Source organism: Heteronotia binoei, chromosome 1 (genome assembly GCF_032191835.1).
Source record: "Heteronotia binoei isolate CCM8104 ecotype False Entrance Well chromosome 1, APGP_CSIRO_Hbin_v1, whole genome shotgun sequence".
Lineage (NCBI taxonomy): Eukaryota > Metazoa > Chordata > Lepidosauria > Squamata > Gekkonidae > Heteronotia > Heteronotia binoei.
The window spans coordinates 173733377-173761001 of record NC_083223.1 but is presented as its reverse complement, the minus strand read 5'-3'; the positions used below and the strand labels follow the sequence as shown (position 1 = coordinate 173761001).

Sequence of the window (27625 nt, the reverse complement as noted above, 5' to 3'; positions counted from 1 at the left end):
TTGCCATCAGGAATGCCAGCACTGTGTACCATCCACACTGGGCTCTGGCAGCTGACACATTTAGTAGGCCCTTCCTTCAGCTGCTGCTACTGGAACCCTGCCTCAAGCTACAACCAAGCTTGCTTGGTTTCAAGAAAATCTATTTTTCATACTTTTCTTTTGTTGAAACACGGGGAAATTGCTGTGAAAGGTAGCAGAGAATTGTATTGTAATTAATGAATTAATTTCAAGTTATGTGAAGTTCATATAAGCTTTTTTGCAGTTATCCAAAAAAAGTTATTTATGAGGGCTTGCAGTTTTTTACTGGCTGTGTTTCCCATGCCTTTAAAAGCAACCTGTTGTGCAGATACTTAGCCAATGAACTACTTTCATCCTTTTTAATCCTCTACAGGAGGAGTTTAATTTTGGTGTCAGACAGCTGTTAAAAGCAGGATCAGTCAAATGGTGCCGTTCATAGTACCATCTCTTCCAGTGCTGTTGAGATATACCGCAGTAATCTCCAATAATCTTCTTCTGCCCCACACCTCTTACTCTCATTCACTCACACAGAAATCTCATAGAAGGCCACCTGGCTGCAACTGGGGGTGCCAGCTTTTCATTGGCAGAGCTCCTATGTCTGCAACAACAGTATGATGAACAGAAAAGTTTCATCCAGTAAAAATGGAAGGAAAAAAAGAAAGAGAAAGGGAAAGAAAGAAATGGAAAGAAAGAACATAAACATAAGAGGAGACATGTTGGATCAGGCCAGTGGACTATCCAGTTGAAAATTCCCTCATACAATGGCCAAAAAGCACCAGAATGTCCACCAGTGGGGCCAGGGCACTAGAAGCCCTCCCACTGTTGCTTCCCCCCATCCCAGCTCCAAGAATACAGACAGAGCATCACTTGCAGGGAAAGAAAGAAAAAATAAAGAAGGGGGGCAAAGGGGAAAAAAAAAGCTTTCCTCACCATCAGATGACCCCAGCCAGCAAAAATTCTGCCCAGGGGTCGTTTGGTAAAAAAAAAAAATAGGTACTGGAATGCCCATTCCCTGCCCCTCCCGGCTGAAAAAAACATACACACCTTTCTTTGCCACCCAGACCTCCTGGGGAAATCTCCCCAAAAGAACATACTGCAAGGCACATGAAAGTTCATACCTTGAAGAACACTTCATGGGTCTAAAGTGCCAGTGGATGCTAGCTTTTCTCTCAAATGCTGGGAATGGAGAAGGAAGGAGAGGCAACCCAGCTCCTCTTTGCACAATACAGAGATGGGGCGGGGCTAGCTTTGGCTTTTCTTGTGATCCGGTAGTGAGGCTTCCGTGGCCTGGTACCGGGTCATGACCCTGCAAATGGGAAACACTGGCCTAGACTGTTCATATACACTACAAACAACTGGGGTGCTATACCTCTGGGCAGCAGGTGGGAGTAGGGAGACTCACAGGAACAAATCCAGAGGTGATGGCAGGGCTATCCAAAGGAGAACTCCAAAACCCAAAAAGAACATCTTCTGACCCAATCTCCAAGCAGAGTGCATTTCACTCACCTCCTCAGGTATTTGTTGGAGAGGGGAGTGAGAATATCCTAATGGGATGACGAGGCGAAACTGCTACAGAAATAGATAACAGCTGGAATTAAAGATCCTGCTAAAGACTTGGAACCTCTGGTTTGCCTTCTTCCAATACTGTCCTCTCTCATGCAAGATGACAACAGAGGTGCTTTGCTGAGTTTATATCATACTAGGATGATAGGCTGCCCCAATCTGTTGTTCTCCTGCAAAAGGTTTCAGGAGCTAGCAGAAAGGCTGGCTGAATCTAAGAAAGATAGTGATATTTCCAGATGAGGTTTTTCTCATCTTAAACCCTTGGGCTGGGGCTATATAGAGAGAAGGGAGATTTTTCTATAAAATTTGAGGACACTCCAGGTTTGTAGAAAATATGAAAACTTGAAACATTGGGGGACATTAAATCTCCCCCTCCGCTCCAAAAAAACCAGAGAGATGTTGTTTGTGGTTGCATGGAAATGCTTGTTCACTGGCTCAGCAGCTGCCTCCCACCTTTGTGCACATGGAAGGCCTTAGAAGAGGGGGAGCTACCACTTGAGCCAGATAGAAGGAAAAGGGCAAGAGTTGCTGCTGCTCTATTCAGAGGTAGGGGGTTAGGGGTGGTGGCAGAGGGAATGGGGAAACGGGAAGCAGGCAGACAGAATGGAGGAGAAGAGAGGTGAGCAAGATTTCCCTCCCTATGGGGAGGAGGAGCAGGAGCCTTAGCTGCTGCCGTCACATCAGCCAGGCTTGCAGAGATGGTTAATTTAAGGGAAGGGGAGGGAATGAGATTCCCCTCCTCCACATTGTGAGTCTCACAGGTTCTTGCTTGTAAATATTTTTTTATTATAATCTGCAATATTAAACACATTTGTCCTGGAGGTATGTCCCACAAGTACATCATTGAAAGCCAGCTGGTTAGATCTGCTTTGTACTTCAAAAAATAATTGTTCTGAAATAAATTTGATATTGATTTATTATGCTTGCATGGCTCTGCTATATGTGACTTCAAGTAGTCTTCCATTCCAGGGGCTGACCTAGTTCCACACCTGCTTAGTTCCAGCCTCAGATGTCCTCAGACCATTAACTGGACTTAATATGAAACAGCACAATTATTATCTGCATTGTCTAAGAAGTCATACTATTTTGCAGCCTGACATAGTTGAGTTAGGGCGTAGGCCTATTTTTATATAGGACTAAGCTGTGGATTTAGCTGCAATGATAAATTTATTTCCAAGTTAAATACATTTTGAATTGGTGTGAAATGAATGGTTTAAGGATGTGTAATTGGAAGCAAGATTGTGATGGTCTGCAAATGGAAAGAAGGTGATTAATTTATTATTTGTTCTCGATCCAATGTTGTCCGGCTTATTGGTAAACTATACATAATATTGTTGTGGGTGCTTACATTTTACTTCTGGTTTGATTTGGCCTATTAAGAGTTTCAATTAATTGTTGTTCTACTTAGTTTGCTATTTTAACCACTGGCAGAAGCCAGACAAAGAATGATGCATTAGGGGACACAGTATAAAGAACATATAAACTAACCTTATACCATATCTTTTCCAGGAAAACTTAAGGGTGAAAATGCTGTTAATCTTGATTCATCAAGTGCTGAGAGTCATCAATGGTGAGTCTTCAATGGAAGTAGGATGAACCCATATTGGCTTATCTCATATGTAAACAATTTGTATTTGAATTCTAAAGCCTATAGACCTTGTTTACATGCTAGGAAGGCAGGACCAAGAGCATCTTCCCAGGGTGTATATCTGCAATGAAAGAAAGAGAAGCGTATGATTATTGCATATTTTCCCCTCCTGTGGAAGAAGTGCTCCATATGCAGGGTATTCCTCATATTTTGAGTTAGCCATAAGTCTAAAAAAGAAACTGCTGAACCTTTCCAAAGCTGGGCTTAAACTAAAATGTTCTGGTACTTAATCCAACACCTTGCTAACAGTGAAAAGGAAAATTGGTAGTGTAAAATTGTTGAGTTGCTCACAAATGTATCTTTCTCCTTCCTCTGGCTTCTCATGCTGATAGGGAGTGGTTGGGCTGAGGACTTGGACGGATTAATGTCAGGAGCACATCTTCCCATCACCACTGCTTGTAGAGAGGTCTGCTTTGTGCTACCAGAACAATGGTCTAATACCTCACAGGGTTCAGGTATTAAAATGTATACCATAACATAAGCAAAATGGTGATTAGTGGTTTACAGCTGATTTGTATTCTGCATAGATCACTTTTATAGTGGGAAAGATGTTTCAGCTGTTCAGTTTTTTCTTGAGATTGTGTTAACTTTAGGTCTGTTTTCTATGTCAAAGTAGAGGATTTTGGAAATAATACTTCTAGAGCAGTAATATGACTGAGTATAAAATTAAATCCACACAAGCTCTCAAGGAGATCTTTTCAGAGGAGTAGCCAGCTGTGTTGGTCTGCAGCATAACAACTATGTTCAAGTCCAATAGCACTTTAGAGACCAGCAAGGCTTTCAGGGTATAAGTTTTCAAGAGTCAAAGCTCTCTTCCTCAGATACAAGTAGGAATGGAGCTCTCTAAGTCCTTATATCTCAGTCAGAAGATGGGAAGGGTGTTGCAAAGAAGGGACTCAGGATACAGAGGTACCATGCACATTGTACCTCTGCAGCCTAAATTCCTTCTTATCAAGACCCTTCCACCTTCAAACTGGAATATAAGGACTTGGAGAGTTCTGATCCAACTTGTATCAGATGAAAGGACATTTGACCCTCAAAAGCTCATATCCAAAAATTTTGGTGCTACTGGACTCCAACTTAGAAGCTCTCAAGGCTAGCTCATGAAAATTTTAAGCAAAGCATCCATATCTGTTGCAAATTCCTAAATGAGCCACTAGGTGTAGCTTTTGGTTCTTTATTGTCTCATTCCACCACCACCTCCCATCATGGCGAAGTTTTGTGTCGTGTTTTCTGTATTGTGTAGTGTTTTCTCTATTTGCGATGGGAAACAAAGTTCAAAATGGGAATTCCTCACTGGAAAACTGCAAGTTCAGAACCGAAGGTGGGGGGGATAGCAGAATAAGTGGATTAGGAAAACGTGGGGTTACAGGGCATTAAATTCAGATCACCTCTTAGGTAGGCAAAAAGTTGTGCAGACTTTTTTTTGAACTTTGATTATTTAAGAATATCAGTGCAGAGGTTTGCACTTGTGTGAAAATGTCCTGAAAAAATCAAAGTCAGTGGATAGTGTGTGTATGCACATGTGCACACACTGCTCCAAAAAACACAAACTATTAGCAAGTAGTAGAACAAAGTTGGAGTCCAGTAGCAGCTTTAATACTAACAAAGTTTTATTGAGAATTTAAGCTTTCATATGCTAGAAGTTAGAGAGTAGCTAAGAGCAGTACACATATTTTGCTAAAATACCAAATAACCATACCGAAAGTTGTATGCATTAAAGTAGTTTCTCCTGTCCAGTATGCTTAATTCTCATCTGATAACCGTTTCATTAGATTAATAGCTTTTGTATGTTTTATCTAATATGTATTTTACAAGAAACCATACTGTATCCAAATAAATGCTCAATGTATTGCTTAATTAGATCAGAATTAAAAATTTTGCTCAGGCAATGAAGTTGTGATGGATGATATATATTCTGCACTTCAATAATACTTCATTGTGATGTTCAGGCTTTAGGTTTGAGCCAGATAAAGTGGGGATTAGAAGTTATTGAACTATCCTCGTTGCAAAGACAAGACTAGTTCTTGAGTCCTCTTTATATTGTGGTACAGTCAGGAAGCCTGTTGGCTAGTGTCTGACTTTGTTGTGATTCATACCAAAAGTATGTCCCCTGCACCTTTGTGTTTTTCTGTCATTTTTTTTAGCCAATTACAGTCTTTGTTCCCACGTGTGAGTTCCTAGCTAAGCCATCACTGGCTCCTGCAGCAAGGTCTCCACTTGTTATCATAGTCCTCTGCCTACTGCTCTGCTCGCTTCCCATTGCAAAAGATTTCTTTTCCAAGTCAAAAAGTAGTTGACAGTGCATTGAAGCCACTAGGTATAACTCATCCTAGGACTGGACTGCAAATTGCCTAACTACTGCTTTTGTATTTTTACAAAAAATAAATACAAATATAGTAACATAAATTTTTAAAAGCTCAAGACTGTTTATTTTTTAATTCATTTTCTTCACACATACATTCATCTTTTTTCTATAATACATCTGAAAGTTATTAAAAAACATGATGAACATGCGTCTCTCTGTAAATCCAAGGTTACCCTTCTACGCACAAAGCAAATGCCCACAATTATTATAGAGGGTAGTCTATGGTATCATAAACATCAGATTGGAGCTAGCGTGACTAATGCACTAGGAAAATATAAGCAGCTTTTCATTTGCCTGGAAAAGCCTTTAAATGAAGAAGTATCGCTCTTAACTTAGTTAAGCCAGCACCTTTCTTTCCATGTCACGCACAGACCTGGAGATATTGCTGAGACCTCAGATTAGCTTGTTTGCTTTTCATTGTTTTCTTTTCTAGCTGCAATCCGTTTAGCTATGGTATGCTGAGTTTATCTGATTAGTGCCTAATGAGCCGAGGGAGTTAGAAAAGAAAATGTTGCCTGCATTTCTGCAATTTATGGGAAATTAAGTTTTTAGTACTCCTTTCCCTTCCAAATTCTTGACATTCCTTGTGCTTTACTGTTGATTATGGTTACCAACTGCACTGATTTTTTTTTTTTTTTTGTGGAGGGGAGTCAAGGCAGTCTTGAAAGACCTTGCTTTGTGTCCTGAACTGAGAGCCATACCTTTTTGGTAGGAAATGTCCTGAATGTGTATTGTCAAGGAAATCTAATGTAGTCATAAAGAGGGAAATCTTCAACTGTGACCACCTGTGGTGTTCCGGCGGTTGGGGGGGAGCTGCTGGTTGGAGAACTGTAAATAGAATAAAATGAATTGCATAGATGAATTGGAATCAAGATTAGTTTAAACCAACTCTGTTTTTTAAAAAGTAAGTTATGTTGCTAGGTAAAGAGGTAAAGATTGGAAGAATGTGTTGAATCCTCTAAGATTATGCATAGGAATTTGGTTCAAAATGTATTGAGGAATATCCTAAAATGACAGAAACAAATACTGCTGTCTAGCTGTTATGTTAGAATAGATCTGTTGCCCATTAAAGGGATCTTAGTCAGTTTATCATAGGAGTTTTAATTAGTTAATTAGCATGTTAAACCTGAATGTGCATAAAGTTATGAACAAGAAAGTGTAGTTTTCTTAGTTTTTAGATCATGCGTGCACCTGTTTTTAGCAGACAACAGCTTAGTAGGCATACTATAAGGACAGCACCTCCAACAAGGAAAATACAGAAATGCAGGAGGTGTGTGAGACAATTATATTTGTTTCCCATATAAAGATCTCCAGAAACTTGTCTCTGGCACCTCTTTCTCCTCTGTGGAAGTGAGAAGAAATGCCTCTTCTAAAACTTATAGGACATCCTCTCTTAGAGGTTCTTGTATTATAAATATTAACACATCAGAATGCTTTAATCAGCTAATAGAACAAATGTTACAACCCTGATTAATGTGTTTGGTGAGGTTTAAATCAGTTTTGCATTATATTTGGCTGCTAGTTTCATAGATACCTTTCTCTCTCTGTTGAGCATCTTGGCCAGGCTGGGATTGTTTGTGATTAAAATTATTAAGAATCTGAATTGCTTCCCATCCTGTTTCCTTTCCAGGTATGCAGTGATGTGTGGCTACCTGTCTCAGTTTGAAAGTATACAGAACAAAATCAAGAATGGCTATCTCTTTAAGGTATGTTTTTGTACCTTCTTTACGCTGTTGTTCTTGAATTGCTTCCTCCAGACAGTTTTGAAGTTAGTGTTTAAGAGTACAACTAATTCTGCCTGGGAGGCATGGTTGAATGCCAGTGTTAGGTTTGTTTAGATCTGCAAAGATTTAAACATAGGATTATGAACCAACTGTGAGGGGTTTGTACTGCTGTTCCTGATCGAAAATGTCAGAAAAGTGGTATAAGGCTGTACTGATGTATACATGCATGCACATTATATAGTTCTTCATTTACTTCTATTTTCCCTTGAATGCTGTAGTCATGTGTTCTAGCATCTGTTGGCTCAGTGCTTACAGTGAGTAAACAGAATTTACAATGCTCCTGCTCAAAACTGCTCTTTACATTTAGTTTCAGTTTATTTCAATTTATATCCCGCCCTTCCCACCGAAGTGGCTCAGGGCAGCTCACAACATATAAGATCTAACATAAATTTTAGATTTAAAATACATCAAGTTACAGCAGTTAAAACAGTAAAATAATAAAACATATAAAACAAGCGATCTATCAAAATACTACAGTACAACCTTCTATAGAGTTTCCAATGCCAGTTAGTTATAGGCCAGGAAGAGGGCTGCCTTACAGGCCCTGCAGAACTGGCCAAGCGTTCCTGTCTCAGATAGGTGTTCTGATTCCATGTACTTGAATGGATTTTGATCTGCTGAAAGGCAGCATCAGGCCAGCAGTCTTTTAGAGGGATGGCAGACAAAGCAGGAGCACTGTAGGACACTGAGAATGGATTAAAAACTGTTCAAAGGGGCAAAATGAAACAGAATTCCAGAAGAACCTTCAAGACTGATAACATACTAGAATAATATTTTTAGTCTTTAAGGTGTTGCAAGACTTCTGTATTCTCAAACTATTTACCCATGTTAGACTACTTACACATGTTTAAACTTGGTATTGATTTGGTTAAGGGATTTCAGTAGAATAATTTCAGAAAAACTGAGCCAGCTGGGCTGGGAGACAGAACCCAGGAGAGAGCTGCTGGGAAGGTGAGTGCATTTTTGCCTTTCCTGGACTGCAGAATTACAGGGGAGCATTAACTGAGATTATTTTGTGAGAGGACAGAGTTTAAGGATGAATAGGTGCTTGTAGCCTTCTGGAGAGGGGTGTTTTTCTCTGGGTCAACGGGCATCTACTCCCTCAGAGCTGGAACCCAGAAGTTCTTCTTTGGGTCTTAGTTGGTCTGCTGCTCACTGAACAAGGTCAGTATGCCTGGGGCTTATTGCAGGCCCCACCCCCTGCTGTTGCTGCTGGGAGATGGGGGGCTGTGGGCCTTTGAATTCCTGGAAAAATGCATGAGCCTTTGGTAAGAGTCAAAGGGATCCTGTTGTGTGGTTCTTTGCCTGGGGATCAGGCCTGGAGACCCTGCATCATTTTAGATACCTTTATACCACTAACCAGTTATGAAGGTAGAAAGTCAGGAGTGGGGGCTATCTAGTGTTTTGCAGAGTGAGCCGCATGTATGATTATCCAGTGAGTGATAATCATGGATGTGTGATCACTACATGGATCCTGTGGCTCTTAGGGAGCAGGTTTGTTCCCTTGAGGCTGGGGTTGCCAACCTGGAGAAACTGAGGCAGAGAGAGATTTGGGGAAGAGACCCTCAGGGACTTACTAGAATAGTCCCACTCCTGTGCTGACAGCTCTTCTGCTGTTGTGGAGGAGAAGAGATTGGATTTATACTTGGCCCTTCACTTGGTGTCTCAGAGTGGCTTACAGTCTCCTTTCCCCTCCCCTCCCCACAACAAACACCTTGTTAAGTAGGTGGTGCTGAGAGAGCTCTCTTGAGAATTGCTCTTGAAGCAGAAGATGATATTGGATTTATATCCCACGCCTCACTCTGAATCTCAAAGTCTCAGAGTAGCTCACAATCTCCTTTACCTTTCACAACAGACACCCTGTGAGGTAGGTGTGGCTGAGAAAGCTCTCACAGAAGCTGAGAGAACAGCTATTTTGAGAACTGTGGCTGACCCAAGGGCACTTAGCACGTGCATGTGGATGAGTGAGGAATCAAAACCAGCTCCTAACCACTACACCAAACTGGTTCTCTTGAGGTTGGAGTGAGGGTCTTGAGGTCAGACAGCCTTAGTCTGAGGAGGAGGGATGTGATCCCTTAGAAGGGATTCCTTCCTTGGGTGATGGACAAATATCTTATACTGAGGATACCCTGGGGGGCTGGAGGGAGGTTGGCTTCTGGTCATGGGTGATTAAGTCATTAGAAAAATAGAGTGGGGTCTGTGACAAATGCTTTGACCACATGGTGACTTACCTGCCTGGTGTGAAGGTTGCAGACATCATGTGCAGTCTAGATAGGTTGATAGTGCTGGGGAGGAGTCAGCAGTCGTGGTGCACGTTGGCACCAATGACATTAGGAAGTGTAGTCATGTGGTCCTGAAGGAAAAATTTAGGTTATTAGGCAGAAAGATAAAGCCCAGGGCCTCAAGACCTGGTTGCTACACCAATAGGAAACAATGGCCACAATGCTATTAAATTTAGAATTCACATCAATGGTAAGTTACCTCTGAAGTCCAAAATGGTAACATTTGATTTCAAAAGAGGAAATTTTACAAAAATGAGGGGAATAGTAAAAAAGAAGCTGAAGGGGAAACAAAGGAGAATCGAATCCCTAGAGCAGGGGTGTCAAACATAAGGCCTGGGGGCTGGATCCAACCCAACCAGGGCTCTTACTTGGCCTGCAAACAATTGGTGTGAGGGAGGGAAGGCTACTTGGGGGTGTGAGCAGGCACACGTGGTGAGGTGTGTGTGGTCGAAGCTGTCAGGAAATAGAACGGAGATGGCTAGGGTGTGGGGCTAAGAGGCTAAGTTAAAATAGTGGGGGGGGGATGGAAGCAAGGTAGTGAAAGAGGGTTTTTTCTCCTCCCGCCTCCTTTGACCACAACTCAGTGAGGATTGGAGAAGCCACTACATGGAGGGGGGGAGGGTGCAGAGCTGAGCATCCAGTGCTGCCATCAGTGCATCAACTGGCTTTGTGTTTTTTTCCAGTAGTAATCATGAGGGGAGTTGGCAAGAATAGAGTTAGCTGATGAAGGGACAGGTCCAGCAGGGAAGAGAGGAGGAGGAGGGCTAGCATGTGGATTGGAAGGTAGTTGTGCATGCTGCTTTGTGCATGCTTTTTGAGAGAGATAGACCTCCCGGTCTCTGAAGTAAATAGGGGAGCTAAGGAAAATAGGGGTGCTGATGTCACCACCACACATCTGAGCAGTTGCAGATCCAGAACTCAGAGTGAGTGTTGGGGTGGGTGAGGGATGCTGACCTCCCTTCTCTCCCCACCTGTTCTCAGTCCATAAGGAGAAAGGGGTTGTGGGAGGACAAAAAGCACACATTGGAGGTTTTCAAAACAGTGTCTCCATCAGGCCTTCCCTCAGTCCCACTTCTTCTGGGGGAAACACAGGAGGGTTGAGAACTGAGGGTGAGAATCTGGAAGAGCCTGGTTCAGACCCCACCCTCAAATCCTGAGCCAGGACCCTATTAACTGGGTCATCTGTGGCCAGTCGCTCAGCCTGATCCACCTCACAGGTTTGTTTTTGGTGGTGGTGGGGATGGGGCAGTGGACAGAAGAGTCTGGTGTGTCTCCTCGAGGTCCTCAGAGGCAGGATGGGGAAAGAGAGGCAGTAGAGAGGGAGAGCTGGATAGTAGCCATACTTGGCTGCTGAGGCTGGGCATATGGAGTATTGGGACCAGTACTATTTAATTTATTAATCAGTGATCTGAAATTAGGGGTGAGTAGATTTGCAGATGACACCAAAATATTCAGGATGGTGAAAACCAAGGCTGACTGAAGAACTCCAAGAGGACCTCCACAAATGGATGAGTGGGTGACAATGTGGCAAATGAAGTTCAGTGTCGGTAAGTGCGAGATGATGCACGTCGGGACAAAAAAATCTCAGCTTCAAGTATAGGCTAATGGGGTCTGAGCTTGCTGACTGAGAGTGAAAAAGATCCTGGGGTTGTAGTGGATAGCTCAGTGAAAGTGTCCACCCAGTGTGCTACAGTGGTGAAAAAGGCAAACTCTAACATAGGGATTATTAGGAGAGGAATTGAAAATAAAATGGCTGATATTGTAATATATCACTTGGAATAGTGTGTACAGGTCACTGTATCTCCAAAAGGACATGGCAGAGCTAGAAAAAGTATAGAGGAGGGCAACCAAGATGATTAGGGAGTTGGAGCACCTTCCCTATGAGGAAAGGCTGAAGAATTTGGGACACTTTGCCATTTAGAAAAGATAAGAGTAAGAGGGGACATGATAGAGGTCTATAAACTTACACATGGGCTGGAAAGAGTTGACAAAGATAATTTTTTCCCCCTCTCCCAAAGTACTGGAACTGAAGGGCATCTAGTGAAGCTGATAGGCAGTAGGTTCAGATGGACAAAAGGAAATACTAGGGTTCTTCTTACCTTATGTCAGCATATGCTAAACAACAACTGGCATGTGCCTAAATGCTTGCCATTTGTCCTGCTGCCTTGGACTTGTTGGAAAGAAACTTCTCTAACTGATAGTACAGCCTGCATATGTGTTTTAAGGGGATTGATTATCTCATGAAAGTGGAAAGGCCTGGAGATGCAGCCCCCCTGGGTAACATGTCTGCATACTGCTGAAAATGGTAACAGCTATGAAATATATGTGCCATAACTGATTTTTTTTTTGTTTGCATTGAGACTGATAGTATAATTGAGAGAGGTCACTGTGCTTCTGTCAGCTTTTTAAAAATCCCAGCTCTGATCAGCTCTTTCCATTTTATGTGACTTCTTCAGAAATCTTACTGTACATGCAATTCATTACAATTTATCATCATTGCTCCTGTATCTAATAGTAAGTGGCCCCTGCATAGATGAGCTAATTTGCACAGTACCCACACAGAGAACATCTCAGATTACTCAGGATACCCCCAGAAATGCAGAAAAATCTGACTTTGTAAATAGACTGGGGGTGGGGACTCTGAAAGGTTAGCCTAATGAGTACAGAAAGTGTTTTGGGGGAGGAATGGTGAGATCAGCTGAAAGAAAGGCGAGGGGGATCAACATCCTCAAATATCCAGGAGCTCTAAGAATTCATGAAGGGAAAATTTTGAGGTAGAATTTCCAAATTATTATATGTCATACTCTTCAATTGTATTCAGGCCCTCAGCCTGTCATGTTATCTGATTGTGAAGAAGTAACACCCATGCTAAGACAAAAGCAGTACAAAGCTATCTACCAAAAAAGGAAGAAGTTCCTACTCAGGGGACTTCTTGAGTATGGAGAAATATATGACTGTGTAAATTAAACAGAAGAGAAAATATTTGGAAAAAATCTTGGTGAAGAAGGGTAAAATAACTTCCAGGACAGCAGGATGTTGAAGTTAGTTGAAGGGGAAGGGGGGGGGGAATTACCTAAAGAGAGGGCAATTTGAAGGGACTCTGTGAATTACCAAATTGTCCTGCAGCATGTTATATCAAACAGTATAGTGGGTAGCTCAAGCCAATCATGAGGGCAGTACTAAGCCACCCGCTTACAAACATTTTTAGTGTATTCTTGAAGTGTACATAAAAGTGTAACTTTGCAACCTAGCATATAGTAAAAAATCAAAACCCCAGTCCGATAAGGACCAAGCATGTCTAAGAGGTATGGAATGCTGAATGTGACAGAAAATCAGTACAGGAGGGAAAGAAACGGGGAGTGGTCTGCTCAAGTCCCTGAATAGGTAGCAAACTAGATGCGAGATCTGCGTGTAAGTAGCGGGAGAAATTTCTAAACCATTTTCTCTCTTCCCCCTGCCCTCCCATCACAGATATGATTCCTCACAGGGCCTCAACATGTAATACGTATTGAAATGCTAATCAGAACAAAATTTGTTTCTGTTGCTCACACATCCAGGCTTTTTGATTTGTTTTTATTTCCATGGTACCTTTCAAGAGTTATTGGTGAGACCTTTAAATGGAATGTCTTCTGGTGCAGCACATGAAAGTAGTTTGTGGCCTTTTTTACATAAATGTGTTTTTGCCAGTTATAATATTTACCAGGTTGGCAGACTTAACCAGGGACACCCCCACTGTCCAAACAACTGAAAACGACAGAGCAAGAACTTTTCATGGTGATCTTCTTTCTTACAGGAGCATCTAGACAAAGCAATTGAACTTAAGCCTCGAGATCCATTTTTATATTATCTCACTGGAAGGTGGTGTTATGAAGTAAGTGCTTGTGAGCCTCAGGTCATTTACTCAGCATCAGTCCCATTAGCTCTCTTTAAAAATTGTGCATCTTCAGCATTTTTGCTCCCTTTTCTTGGAAAAAGGGAACACACACAAACTTAAGGTCTTTCTTGGCCAGTATTCTGTCTGGCAGTGATTCTCCAGGGCCTCAGGGAAGGAGCTCTCCTAGCTCAAGCTACTGGAATTTGTTGAAATAACATGCTGAGGATTGTACCCGGGCCCTTCTACATGTGTTTCAACACTAAGCTGTGGGTCCTGCTGTAATGGACTTTGAAGTGAAACTGTGACAAATTCTACATTATTCATGCTGAAGCAGTGCTTAATCATGCTCCACTTGTGTCCTAGCCCATAATGACATCAGCAATTGCTGTGTTAATTTCTCTATCGACATTTACCAAGGCAGAAGCAGAAAAGATAGATCTGGAGCTTGGATGCAGTGACTTGGGAGTGTACTGCATTTCTGTTATAAATTTGTTGCTAGTTGGTCTTTTGGTGTTTGTGTATTTTTCAGTCTTAGGAAATTCCAGTAAAGTCTTAGAAAAATCCACTCTGGTTGCATTCAGTTATCACAATGAGAAGTGATTGGACACAAACACAGCTTGTTGCTGTGCTCAAACGTTCCCCTTGCTCCTCCCACTTCTATTCTCCCTTTTGAGCAGGGAGCTTGATGCAGAACTTTCCAATATGGCCAAGCTTTGGTTCATTATGATGTCTGAAAGGAAGCCTTTGTGAACTGGGGTTTCTTTGCTTCAACACAATCCAGGATTCTAAACTGGAGTTAAAATAGAGTTCCATAATTTCAGTTCTGCAGAACAAACACTTCATCATCTCATCAGTTGCAGCTTGATTAAGTCAAGTAGTTTAGTGTCATACTCCATGGGAGAAGGGAGATAAGAACAGTGAGGGGTTCAGGCAAACACTACAGCTTCATAGAATCATAGAGTTGAAAGGGACTTCTAGGGCAGGGGTGGCCAACGGTAGCTCTCCAGATGTTTGTTGCCTACAGCTCCCATCAGCCCCAGCCATTGGCCATGCTGGCTGGGGCTGATTGGAGTTGTAGGCAAAAAACATCTAGAGAGCTACCGTTGGCCACCCCTCCTCTAGGGTCATTTAGGCCAACCTGCCCTCTTGTGATATCTGAACAGCAGCCTATGGATTACGTATTACTTTCTTCCATTAAATTCTCAAACTTGGTTTATCTTGTTACAGGCAATGCTTTTAAGTCTCTTATTTTAGTGGGGAAATTAACTAAGAGACTTGGTAGAGTGAATTAGGAGCGAAGATCTTTGCTCTCAATAATACGGAGTTCTAGTTTTCAGCCAAGAATAGACCAAGCAATTGTAATTTTATTGTGTTTACTAAAGATATGTAGCAAGAGGATTTATACACACATGCACAGATTTATGTACAAGCAATCAAGAGACTAAGAAAAATAGAGGTTATCGATAGAGGAATTCAAGGGTTGTTGAAGCAGGTAATATTCACCTGATCCAGAAAAGAAGACGTCCGTTCAATGGAAAAATACACGGAAAGGAATGCGAACGACCAGCGTAACGCGCCCTATAGACCCAATTACAGGAGTAACAGGTGGTACAGACTGCAAATGGTGCCCTACAGAATGCACACTGAGGTGGGTTTTTGACCCACACTATATAAGGGTTCGACGGATGGGGGTCAGTAGTTACCAAAGGGGCTTTGATGTTCCATTGATGGCTATTTTGAATCGCTATGTTGGGAAACTTCGCACGTTTTGCTAGGATGATAAGCTTGGAGGAACTGCATAACTTGTTATCGGGTTTTGTCTGATACTCGGAAAAGGGATCAAAAGACTTCTAAGGGGAGGGTCAATCAAGTTATGCATTTGATTGGATTAGCAAGGTAGTGGTGATAGACTGGAGGAAGGGACAATTGGCAAGTAGCTGAAGATCAGAGTGAGTAATACTTACCCTCAGTTCCCATGTTATTATGCATCCCGTTTGGGTGGAGGTGCTAAAGGGGGAATGGGTGAGATTACGCTGAGAGACAGACTGCAGGCACCAACCAAAACAAGCTCTCTGCTGGGTCCACTCCACCTGTTTAGATGGAATGTTGTCTTGGCCTGTCTTTTGTCGGACTCCATTTTGTTTCACAGAAGTAGGAGACCCTCTCTCTTTATTTGCACTGGGGTGCTCCATTTTATCAGGCAGCGCCTCTCAGTAACAATCTTGATGTACAAACTAAGTAGTGAAGAAGACAGCCCTCCATATAGCCTCTCTTAAATAAGAAAATTACTTGAAACCCATGTCTGTTACAAAAAATGTATTGATATTTAAATTAGAAACTATCTCTCACCTTTTTTGCTTAAAAAAACAGCATGTGCCATTTTAATAATCTATCTTGGCTTCCAGTAAAGTTGTTGTGACTGACAGGCTAGGTTCAGCTGCTCCCTAAGAGCAGCCAATGAGAGCAGATGAAACATTCAGAGTAGGAAGCTTAAAAAGCAGCAGTTGGAAAATGACAATTAAGCAGTTAGTAGCAGAAAAGCTGACAGTTTAAGGATGAGGTGAAAAGGGTTTTTCTGACTGAGGGGAACTGTATAGAAGAACTGCTTGGAACAGGCTGAAAAGAGTAAATTTGTAGCTAAAGATCCCAGTTATAGCTGTAGGACCTCAGTTCAGAAGTTCAATGGAAGTTCAATGTTGTTTTATTAGACTTTATGTTCCTCAGTGGTTTGTTCTTGTAAATAAAAGTTTCTTGTTTTGATTAACCCTGTGGGCTGTATGTCTAAGGGGATGAAGCACACACATGAGTTAATATCTCCACATACGGTACATACATACTAGAAGTGGCCAAACTGTGTCTCAGGAGCCACATGTGGCTCTTTTGCACATATTGTGTGGCTCCCGAAGCTCCCACCACCTCATTGGCTGGCTTGGAAATGGCATTTGTTCTTTAAATCACTTCTCTAAGCCAAACCAGATGGTGGCTTGGACGATACATTTAAAGTTGCTGACTTTCCACCTGTCCCTCCCTCCCCCTCCCCCATCTATTTGTTTTCCTTCCTTCCTTCCTCCCTCCCTCCCTCGATGTTCATGTCTTGCGGCTCTCAAACATCTGATGTTTATTCTTTGTGGCTCTTATGTTAAGCAAATTTGGCCGCTCCTGCTCTAGGTAAGAATGAATGGTTGCAACAAGTAATGGGAACAGTGTTTGAGCCCCAACCCTAACAGCTCTATGTGAGTGAAGGCTGATTGTTAAAGGTGGCTGGGTTACCCTAAATAAGAACCCCGTGGTACAGTGTTAAAGCTGCAGTACTGCAGTCCTAAGCTCTGCTCACGACCTGTTCGATCCCCAGTGGAAGCTGGGTTTTCGGGTAGCCGGCTTGAGGTTGACTCAGCCTTCCATCCTTCCGAGGTCAGTAAAATGAGTACCCAGCTTGCTGGGGGGAAAGCGTAGATGACTGAGGAAGACAATGGCAAACCACCCTGTAAAAAATCTGCCATGAAAACGTTGTGAAAGCAATGTCACCCCAGAGTCGGAAATGACTGGTGCTTGCACAGGGGACCTTTCCTTTCCTTGTACCTAAAATCCATTAGCAATCAAGACAGAAAATGTCAGAGTTGCCTTTTGTTCTCACAATAAAGGCCATATTTATTAGTAGTGACTCTGTTTTAAATTATTTAACTTAACCTAAGATACCACAAAGTATTGCAAAGTCGACAGTATCAGATTTCTGTAGGTCAGATAAATGATTTATTTAGTACAGTTACAAAGAACAAAGAGGATCATATTCTACATCTTATCAGTAATCTACACAACATATTTCAAGAGGCCAAGTTCTCCCTAAAGCAAGGCATTAGATAAAATCCAGGATCTGTTAAAATTCAGAGAAGCAGAATGATATATTCTATTAGATTAATTGTACAAGGGAAAATTGTATGATGCAGTAATAGCAAGTAGGGTGCATTTGTTCAGCAGCTATGGTGCAAAGGTGGTTTGGGTGTAAGCAAACTACCAAGGCATAAATGCTTGCTGAACTGTTGAAGGTCTTTGGGCAAATCTCTGTCCTTCACCATCACAGGGTGATGGTTGCACTTAACTGAGTCCAATGAGAAGAAAAGCAGGATCTGAATGCTAACTAGGGTTTTCCAGCATGCCTGATTATAAGGAGTGCAAAATCTTTTCATGTCATTCAGGTAAATTACATCACTTGATAAATAGCTTCCCATTAAGCCTCCATTAAAGTAACAGGACAGTCTTTCTCCAAGCAGTTGGCAACTCTAGCTGCAACCTATGCTGTACCTGAGTGTCCCCAACTCTCAGGGGACAAGTTTTTTGGTTGCCCAGAAAGCTGTAGAAGACAGGAAGGATCTGATCCTCCAGCAGAACCCTGTTTGGATCCATTATCTCCATCATAACAGTAGAAGAATGATTAATCTGTATTTGCACATATGTTTTTACACGAATTTTCACAGGCCTGCCCTTGAAGCTCATATACACTCTCAGCCAAACCATCCCGCAGGATTCTTGTGGGATAAAATGGGATAATGCCATAAATGCTGCCCTGTGACCTTCTTGGATGGGCGACTGCTAGTAAATATGACAAAATAGTCTGAGCTGTACAAAATAAGCATTTTAGCTCCATTGATTTAAATCAGGACAGAATTATTCTTAAAGTTTGTAAAAAGAAAGTTGTCATTGTCAGCTTGAATATTGGAAGGCATTTCTGCTTCTCCAAAGAAAGGAATTGCTGTTTCTGCTGTTTCTCTCATTTCATCCCACCCCTCTAGTCCTTCTGTGTCACATCCCAGACTGTTTCCAAGGCTCCCTAACTTTTGAAGGGCTGCAGTGGGATTGGGTAGTCAGACTAGCCCTCTTCTGCAAATGAATTCTGCTCATAGTCTGATGGACCTATCCCATAGCTACTGCCATGTTCACAACTAACATGATAAATATGCTTTAAGTTAGTGAAGTTTTTTTAAAGAAGCAAGTAGTATGAAGGCCAAGTAAAACAGTTCCCATTTTGGGAAGTAGTCCAAACCAATTCTTAAGCCACCTAAAAGACCCAGCAGAACCTTACTACAACAGCTCTTATTAAATCTAGTAACAGTGTATCATGCCAGACAGATCTCATCTTTGACAAAGTATAAGTCACATATTTTAAGAAGCTAATTATAAATGCTGCAGTGGAAAAACTGGAAGCCGCTACACCATTACATCACAGTCAAACCTTGTGTGGTATCAGTGTGTGAGCACGCACATATAGACACACAAAACTTTGGGTGGTCTACAAGAATATTATGTAAGCTGTTTTTCCCTCTTTTACTCATTTATCAATCTCTATGTTCTCCTTGTTTCAGCTGAGATCGGTGCTAATGTAGAAATACTGCTGCATTTCCAAGCAAGCAAAATGACTGGCCACAAGTGGTTTGAACTGCCAGAAAGAATGCTCGACATTCCTCCTAAATCTTGCTGGAGCATTTAATTCGCATCCCAGTTCCTAACTTGCCATCAAATCCCAGTTACTTTTATGGGGCCCCAAGCTAGCAAAGTGCTCTAAGTGTCAAGTTGCCAGGTGGTTTTTTAAAATGTAGAACAGGAGTATGATGCAGGGAGAGCAATCCCTTTCACATGCACACTTGAAAGGCAGCATTTTATGTTTTTTTGGTGTGTGTTTCTTGCATAAACTCAGTTGTTCATTTTCAGTATAGTATGATGTATGTGTGAACTGTTTTAATATAGAAAGAACAGTGTTCCCTTCAAGTGAGATTTCCATCAAAAATTGGAGAGGGAAAAGTCTGTGTGCGTACCACTTTCCACCTCACCATAGTTTTCATCATGGGAATGCTTTTGCAAACAATCACAATTACTAAAACAGTATTTTCTCAGATGTACAGCCTGCCCCCCAAGCAGATGAGAATAAAATATTATCTGGTTCACAGCTTAACTCTGAGCGCTGAACGCCAAATGAAACAGGTAAATTTTGCAGTGCTTGCAAAAGATGCTCAGACTTGGTAAGTAGGAGGGAAGAAGTGAAAGGCAGACATTGAGAACACCTAAAGACTTTGACTGGCATATCTACAGAGATTGAAAACAAATTAATGTAGCCTAGTACTTTGATTATATTGGGCTGGATCCTAAGAGGAATTGATTTTTCCTGCTTTTCTCTCCCTTCTTCGGCCATGTGCACCTTCTGAAAGGCCACTCTGAAGGGACTTCAGGAACCATGCAAGGTGTGATTCAGGAGGTTGCAGCCTGAGGGGGGGGGGGGGGGGAAGCAGTGGAAACTTTTAAAAAAACTTTTAAAATAAATGGAAAGTTACTTATGTTAATGTAAGAGATAGTTTGGATCCATGGTTTGAATTATGCAGACTGATCTCATACTGTCTCCTCAGAAGAAAATCCTGCCAAGTTCTTGGAGGTGCCCTCTTGAAAACTGCCTCTCTGTCATCATTTTGTGTTTTCAAAAGCATTTTATTGGAAGGTACTTTATTGTGACCACTTGCAAAACTTATTTCATATCAGAAAAGTGTAAATAAATAGTCTCTCTTCTTTTTTGGGGTTTCCAAAGGTAGCTCAGTTATCTTGGATTGAGAAGAAAGTCGCTACTGCTCTTTTTGGGACTCCGCCAACTTCAACAATACCTGAAGCTTTGCAGAATTTTCTTAAGGTAGAAACTATTTTTCTTGACACTTCTCTTTCATGGCCCACCTACCAAGTGGCTGGTGTTCAAGAGATTTGCTGAACAACTTGTTCTTAGCAGCTATAAAGTCAAAGCTCCTCTAAAAGCAAAATACTTTCCTTAATGATTTCTTTGTTAGAGTGACTATGCTTGTCCGCATGAACTCAATTTCCATTGTCTGCTGTGTCATTATTTGTCTGAATTAGAACTAACTCAAATGTATGGGGTCTTGAGTTTCACGGAGTTTCCGTGTTTGAAAACTGTACTGTATGACTGTTACAATCCTCGTCAAGCAGTAATTCTGATCAAAAACTCTACCCTGTAATTTAAAAATGATTATGCCAGAGAGAGAATGCTAGAGCTAATTCATATGTTAAATTCAATGATAAATCAGGCTGCTACTGGCTACAACAGTTTTTAAAATTTGGCATTTCGTCTCAAGCTTTTAAAACACCAAGATTCTTTGGGTGAGTTGGCTCATCGATTCTATGAATTTTCTGTATACGCCACACACAGTGAAGGGCCTATTCCCTGACCTAAGAAGTGTTTTGGTAGTGTTGTCTGTTTACCTTCATGATTTTACCGTGTAAATGCTAGTATGTTGCCTGGCTGTTGGCTTCTTAGGCCCAATTTAAGAGCTTTCATGGACTCAGGGTCTCATTTAAACTGGACTGCTGCCCATGCAAAGTAGTCACACATGTTTAGTTTGCGTGCCAGAGATCCATAGCCCTTACTGATGTTGTGCTGGTATGTAAATGATCCATATGTGCCTGCTTTGCACAGCTTATAGCCCAACTTAACTGTTGATGTGTGAGTTCAAAGCCTCATGGGTGAGTTGTTCCCATATATTTACTTAGTAGTAAGTTCCACTGATATTTATGAGCTTACTTCTGAGTAGGCATGCATAGTCTTGGCTGTGGATTATAGTGCACTTCAGTGCAGGCTGTTCTTGGGGTGCTAGTGCAGTTGTCCCATTGGGTCTGTACTACAGAGTGGCTTTCTGCTAGATTCACCTGGAAACATGGCATAATGGCCTGCAGTTTCCTTTCATTCTGCAGAATGTCAGTTCTGCAGTTGTCCTGTGTCATACTGTTCCTGCTTTTTGCAGTTTTAACTGCCTTGGATTCCTTCCTCCTATAACTTGCAGTGTCACAATTGTCATGATGGGTAATGCAAAGTCCTTAGTCATGCTCCTTCTCTCTTCATTCAGACTCTCTCATTGCTGGAGATGCTGTGCGCTTCACTAGAAATGATGCACACATGAAGCTGCCTTATACTGAATCAGACCATTGGTCCATCAAAGTTAATATTGTCTACTCAGTCAAGCAGCAACACTCCAAGGTCTCAGGCAGACCTACTGTCTGGCCCTTTTAACTGGGCATGCCAGGGATTGAACCTGAGATTTAGTGCATGCAGAGCAGGGGCTCTTCCTCAGAACCACAGCCCCTCCCCTTTGGTTTTTTACTATATTTATCTTCTTGTGTCACTTATTATTATTATTGTTATCATCATCATCATCATCTTTTATTCAGGCAGAAGAAATACACCCTGGGTATTCTAAATACAATTATGTCTATTTGGCAAAGGTAACGGAAACAATCATTTTAAAAAACATTTCTGTTCAGTGAAATGCCTAGTTTGATTGCACTGTCCTTTTATAATTTCAATCTCCAGTGCTACAAAGAACTTGGCCAGAGGACTGATGCCTTGAAGTACTGTGATTCTGCACTGGCAGTTCAGTCTGTCACCAAAGAGGTACGTTAGAGACCTTGTGTTGTGTGTTACCTTTGTAATGTGGCTGCTGCCTCAGATCTTCTCCTTTATCGGTGAGGCCTAGAAGCCAGCTGTTATATATGGATTTTGTGCTCAAGTGGGTAGCCCAGATCATGAAGATGCTTCCTACATGAATGTTAGTAGCACTGGCCTAAGGTAGCTACATAGTTGTACTGTTTTGTAGCTCTTGTTAATTTTAGTTGTTGCCAGCACAAGAAAACTTCTTGGTGAATTATGGCTGTGTCTAGAGGAAGAGAGAGAAATCAAAGGGAAGTCCCACATCCTCAGTTTTGTGAAATGTGGCAATCACATGTAAAAATAGAAGGTAGCTAATTATGTGTTTCAATATGTTATTGCAAAAAGACTAAAAACTAAGGTTATGAAATTGTTTTAAAAGAGAACTGTTGTGTTGATCCTTATTTTACAATAAAATGTCTTTGAGTATTTATAAAAAAAAATGAGGAATGGACAGTGTGCAGTGCAATTAGTTATTCTGATCACAAGAGTGGTTGCTGTCTAACTACTTGCCTTGCAACACTGTCTAGGGCAACAAAGCCTGAAGTCAGACACCCACTATAAGACCCATGCTATAAATGCAGTTGACAATGAGAGAGAATTTGGGGGGTGGGGAGAGCCTTGATTGAAAAAATTATCTTTATGGAGATCTTTTTCTGCTGGGATTTTGAAATATACAATTATATAGTTGAAGCTTTGGGAGCCAAACTGCAAGAAGTTTCATTTACAAGTTGCGGAAGTTAATCTGACATCTCTTCTCCCTGATGACAGTATTCTGGCAAAGATACACAACAAGTACAATAAATGCCTTTCAAGGCACAGATATATGATTACTTGGTTAGTTAACAACTGCTTGTTACTGCTGTAAGACCCACCAAGTGAAAGCTTTCAGCAGGCACATTAATTATAGAGCTGAATGGATTTCTCTTGTCATCCAGTGCATGATGCTTTTCCTTGAAGACACACAATTTTCAGAACCCTCATAAACAGTTTGGTCTGCTATGGAACTAGTTTCTTTTATAAATCATTTTCTAATACTTAATTTAGACCTATTTTTCTGCAATTCACTCCTATGGGGCACAACACCAGGCAACCAGGAACTCCATTGGGTCCATGGGGTTTTATACACACACATTTAGAAAACCATTCAGTAAAACAGTATAAGACAGGGGTGGCCAAACTGTGGCTCGGGAGCCACATGTGGCTCTTTCACACATATGACATGGCTCCACTGCCATGTCAGCTGATTTGGAGAAGGCATTTGTCTCTATGTCACTTCTCCAAGCCAAGCCAGCCACTGGCTTGGAGGATGCATTTAAAGTTAAAGTTGCTTTCTTTTCACCTCTCCCTCCCCATCTATTTGCCTTTTTTCCTTCCTCCATCCCCCCCCTGCCCTCCCTCAAAATCAGACTACAGAAATAAGAAAACAATGTAGTAAGAACAAGAACAGGTGTAGAATAAATATTGCCATAAACTATAGCCGTAGTCGAGACTGGCAGTACTGTGGGAAATCCATACCACTGCAGGCATTCACTGCTTAAAGCTAAGGCACTTCTGGAATCACTTGGGGGATTAACCAGTATATATTGCATATGTTGCAGGTGTTCAAAGCACATTTCATATGATTGCTGTAGTCTATACATACCAGCCCCGTATGTTAGATCAGTATCATTTCCCCCACATGACATGGGGTGTGGGGCTAAGGGTGAGAAAATAGTGTCTTGCCTAAAGCCACCTTAGTCAGTTTAGTTAGCATTTTTAGATTACTTTTCATTAAAGGTTCTGCCAGGCAGATTAAAACATGCTCAATTATATTTTAAAATCAATACAGAATAACACTATCTAAAAATCACAAGGAAATGAAACTCAATGAGTGCTGTTCTAATGTCAATCTAAGTTTATGGCTTTTCTGGAAAAATTAATGTCTTTAGCTTTATCAGGGTGGCATGCAGGGATGGTGCCTTCCTACACATTTCAGCTGACTGCAGGGCCGGATCTAGGGGGCGGGCAGAGGGGGGTACGCCAAATTGGGTATGGAGTCCATTGTATTCTATGGGACCATAAGATAGAAAAGATAATTTTGCGCCCCCCCCCTTGAAAAAACATGTAGATCCGGTCTTGGCTGACTGCCAAAGAATATTGGGCTGGAATTTGGGAAACTGAGGTCATGGAGTTCATATCTGCACCTTGATGTGGGGGAAGTTTCTTTAAATGGAACCACTTGGGCACAGCTCTAAAAGCATGGAACAGTTTCTACACACCTCTGGCATGTTCAACTAAACAATCTCATGTGTCATCGTGACACACATGCATGGCACCAAGGGTTCCATTTTGAGTGGACACCATGGCAGTTGTGTATACATATGAGGGGCTGAAATTTGAAGTCAAGATACAAAGGTCCAACTACTGGGACAGATTAAGCTTACCTCTGAATGACTCTATTTCATAGCCTGAAAATGGACAAAAATGTAAATTGCAGACCACAGAAGTCAGTGTATTCACTAATGGTCCTTTAAAAAAATAGCTGGAGAATTAGAATTTTGTGTAATAAATACTTTAAGGAACCACTTTAGGAGAAAATGGGGAAGAGTTGGTTGGATGTGGAGTTTCTTTTTAGTCTACCCTTATACTTTGTCTTTACTGTAATGAATAAAGGAAAGAATGAAACAGTTATATTTTCCTGGACTATTAATACTAAAAATAATCTCTTGTTTTTTGATGTGGAAGTTGGTATGGAGTTTAGGGGCTTTTGGTAGCTTTCCATATGTATTAAATAAATTGTCTTTTCCCCCCATCTCTTTTTTTAGGACAAGGAGGCTGAGAAGGATTTAGAAGGTTTATTTCTTTCTCTGAATCTGTGAAAATAAACTGCACATTCAGTTACCATACTTGAATCCTACCACAGAAGAGCTCTGCAGATCCAGGTCTCAATTCCAGAATTGTCTATGTGAATCTTGTTGAGTTCAGTGGTGTTTGTAGCCACATTAGGCATAAACCCAAAGAGCAATCATTAATCCTGAAGCTAATCCAATGACAAAAAATGGGGGCAGTGAGTTATGCGAGATCACAATTCTCAGACAAGTTTATTTCTGAGCCAGTAATGAGTGTCTGATACTTGTTCATGTGCAGTGGGTGCTGTAAACAGAATAAAGTCTGTTCTGCATACTACCACTAACCCACTGAGTTTGTGGAGGCATGCAAGCAATCCAATTCTCTTTCCGGTGCTAATTCAGATGAAAGGCTTGTTGGGAACTGGAGGCAACTGCAAAAATTGTCTACCTGCTCCTAGGTTTGGTCGCAAGAAAATGTAGCAAACTCTGGAGTTCAGATGAAATGTCTTATCTTTCCTTGCCAGTGTCTACTCATAGGGTCTTTGAAGCAGAAAACACCTGCAGACACAATGTTCCTTTCCTTTAAATGAACTAGTCTGGAATAAAGAGGGTATGAATGAAGGCCTACAGAAAATGATACTATGAAATTTAGCACATGGGCACCATCCATTTCTTTCTTTCTAAGTGCATAATGGCTATTTTACTAATTTAGAATGATCAGATTGTACTGGGAACCTCCCAGCCTAAAATCCGTTGCTGGCAATGGATGGCTCGGTAGTTGCTGAGTAACAGGCATTTGTGCTGGAAATGATTAGTGAAGCAGATAAACAGTGGTAACACAATATAAGCAAAGATGCAAAAAACAGAACCTATTGTGTCAAGAAACACTTGACAACTTCCAAAAATTAATACATTGTATTATAGAAAATATCCAGACGGAATACCATTATACAGATTAAAGAACAAAGAACAATCCCTTATAAACATTATCAAAGGATGACTCCGAAACAATCTTCATACAGTCTGTAAGGAGTACTAAGACTTAAGTGTAAAGTTCAAACGAAGTCCTTCCATGGCGTCAGCTTCAAAGGAGAAATTCTTTCCTTCGTGCAACCACCGGTTTGAATTGCCTTCTGCTGCCTTTATAGCTTCTTCATAAGCCAACTCTAAAGCCAAATGTGACAACACATATAATAACAAAATACCTAATATACAATAATTAAATACATAAATAGACATAGAAACTACTCCAACATACAACCTGAAAAGGTCCTCAGACCAATATCTCTCCCAGCGCATACAGGATAATCACATTAATGACAAGACTCTCCGTCCTAAAAAGACAAGTCACAGCTGGTAACAATAAGAAACTCAAGGGGATCTCAATAAATTTCTGAAAGCATCTACCCCAGAATTACACAAAACACAAGAGATCATTATATAAATTAAGGCCAAAGGGTTCTATTGTATTTAGGCGATGTATCCACCTAGCCTCTTTCTGTAACAAAATTTTTTGTATATCACCGCCTGTACCCTTACAGCGTTCAACCTTCTATATCACAAAAAATCTCAACAATTCTAAATCATGGTCTGTTTCCTTATAGTGTTGGGAAAGAGAAACGCCAGGAATTTGGTGATGAACCCTAGAAATGTGCTCCAAGACGTGAGTCTTAACAGCTCTCCGAGAGCATCCTATGTAAATTTTTGAACAAACCCCACAAATTAAGGCATAAATGACTCCCTTAAGAGTCACAGTTTGTAAAACCAGTTAGCTTAATAGTAATTCCAGTCCTTACATCCACATATTCTTTCAGCTGCAAAGAATATTTACAAGCTTTGCAGCCCTTGCAACGATAATGCCCAATAGGAAGGTGGGATAGTCTTGGCAGATATTGGTCTGAGGACCTTTTCAGGTTGTATGTTGGAGTAGTTTTTATGTCTATTTATGTATTTAATTATTGTATATTAGGTATTTTGTTATTATATGTGTTGTCACATTTGGTTTTAGAGTTGGCTTATGAAGAAGCTATAAAGGCAGCAGAAGGCAATTCAAACTGGTGGTTGCGTGAAGGAAAGAATTTTTCCTTTGAAGCTGACGCCATGGAAGGACTCCGTTTGAACTTTACACTTGAGTCTTAGTACTCCTTACAGACTGTATGAAGATTGTTTCGGAGTCATCCTTTGATAATGTTTATATGGGATTGTTCTTTAATGTCTGTATAATGGTATTCGGTCTGGATATTTTCTATAATACAATGTATTACTTTTTGGAAGTTGTCAATTGTTTCTTGACACAATAGGTTCTGTTTTTTGGAAATGATTAGTGAGCTAATCTCAAATCCTGTACAGAATATAGTTCTGTTTGCACAGACATGGAAGAAAATATGTTATCACTATTCCTTTGCTTTTTCATTTAGGGGAAATTGCTCTTGCAAAGATTATTCCTATTTTAGTCTCTGGATTTTAAAAAGGAATATGAACACTTTATAAATAAAGTTTTTAAATTTTAATCTTCTGCTTGAAATATCTGAAACCAAAAACATTAAATGAGATTAATGTAGTGATGTGCTGTGGTGGTATCTTTGTAAGTGTGTGGGGGAAGCAAAATGACTTTCATAGGTCCTTTGCTTTTGGAGAACAACTGTTCCAGTTTAAATTTTGTGGAAAACGGAGAGCAAGGATGCTCTCAAAAGTGACTGAAAAAATAATTCCACTCTGCCTTTTCTAATTTCTACTTATTTGAACAGCAGATAATTTGTCACATTGTCATCCTGTGATAACAGACTCGAG

General features: G+C 41.0%; 1 protein-coding gene across 2 annotated transcripts in view; it reads left to right on the top strand.

Annotated features, from left to right (window-relative positions):
- Nucleotides 1-27395, top strand: part of RMDN2 (regulator of microtubule dynamics 2) — a 38840-nt gene extending 11445 nt beyond the window's left edge. For both annotated transcript variants that reach the window (XM_060244299.1, XM_060244308.1), the window contains 7 exons: nt 3091-3151; nt 7228-7303; nt 13457-13534; nt 20106-20204; nt 21749-21802; nt 21891-21971; nt 24812-27395. In XM_060244299.1, the coding sequence (XP_060100282.1) occupies nt 3091-3151; nt 7228-7303; nt 13457-13534; nt 20106-20204; nt 21749-21802; nt 21891-21971; nt 24812-24865 (503 nt within the window). In that variant the 3' untranslated portion in view covers nt 24866-27395. The remainder of the gene's footprint in view (nt 1-3090; nt 3152-7227; nt 7304-13456; nt 13535-20105; nt 20205-21748; nt 21803-21890; nt 21972-24811) is intronic.
- The last annotated feature ends 230 nt before the right edge of the window (nt 27396-27625 follow it).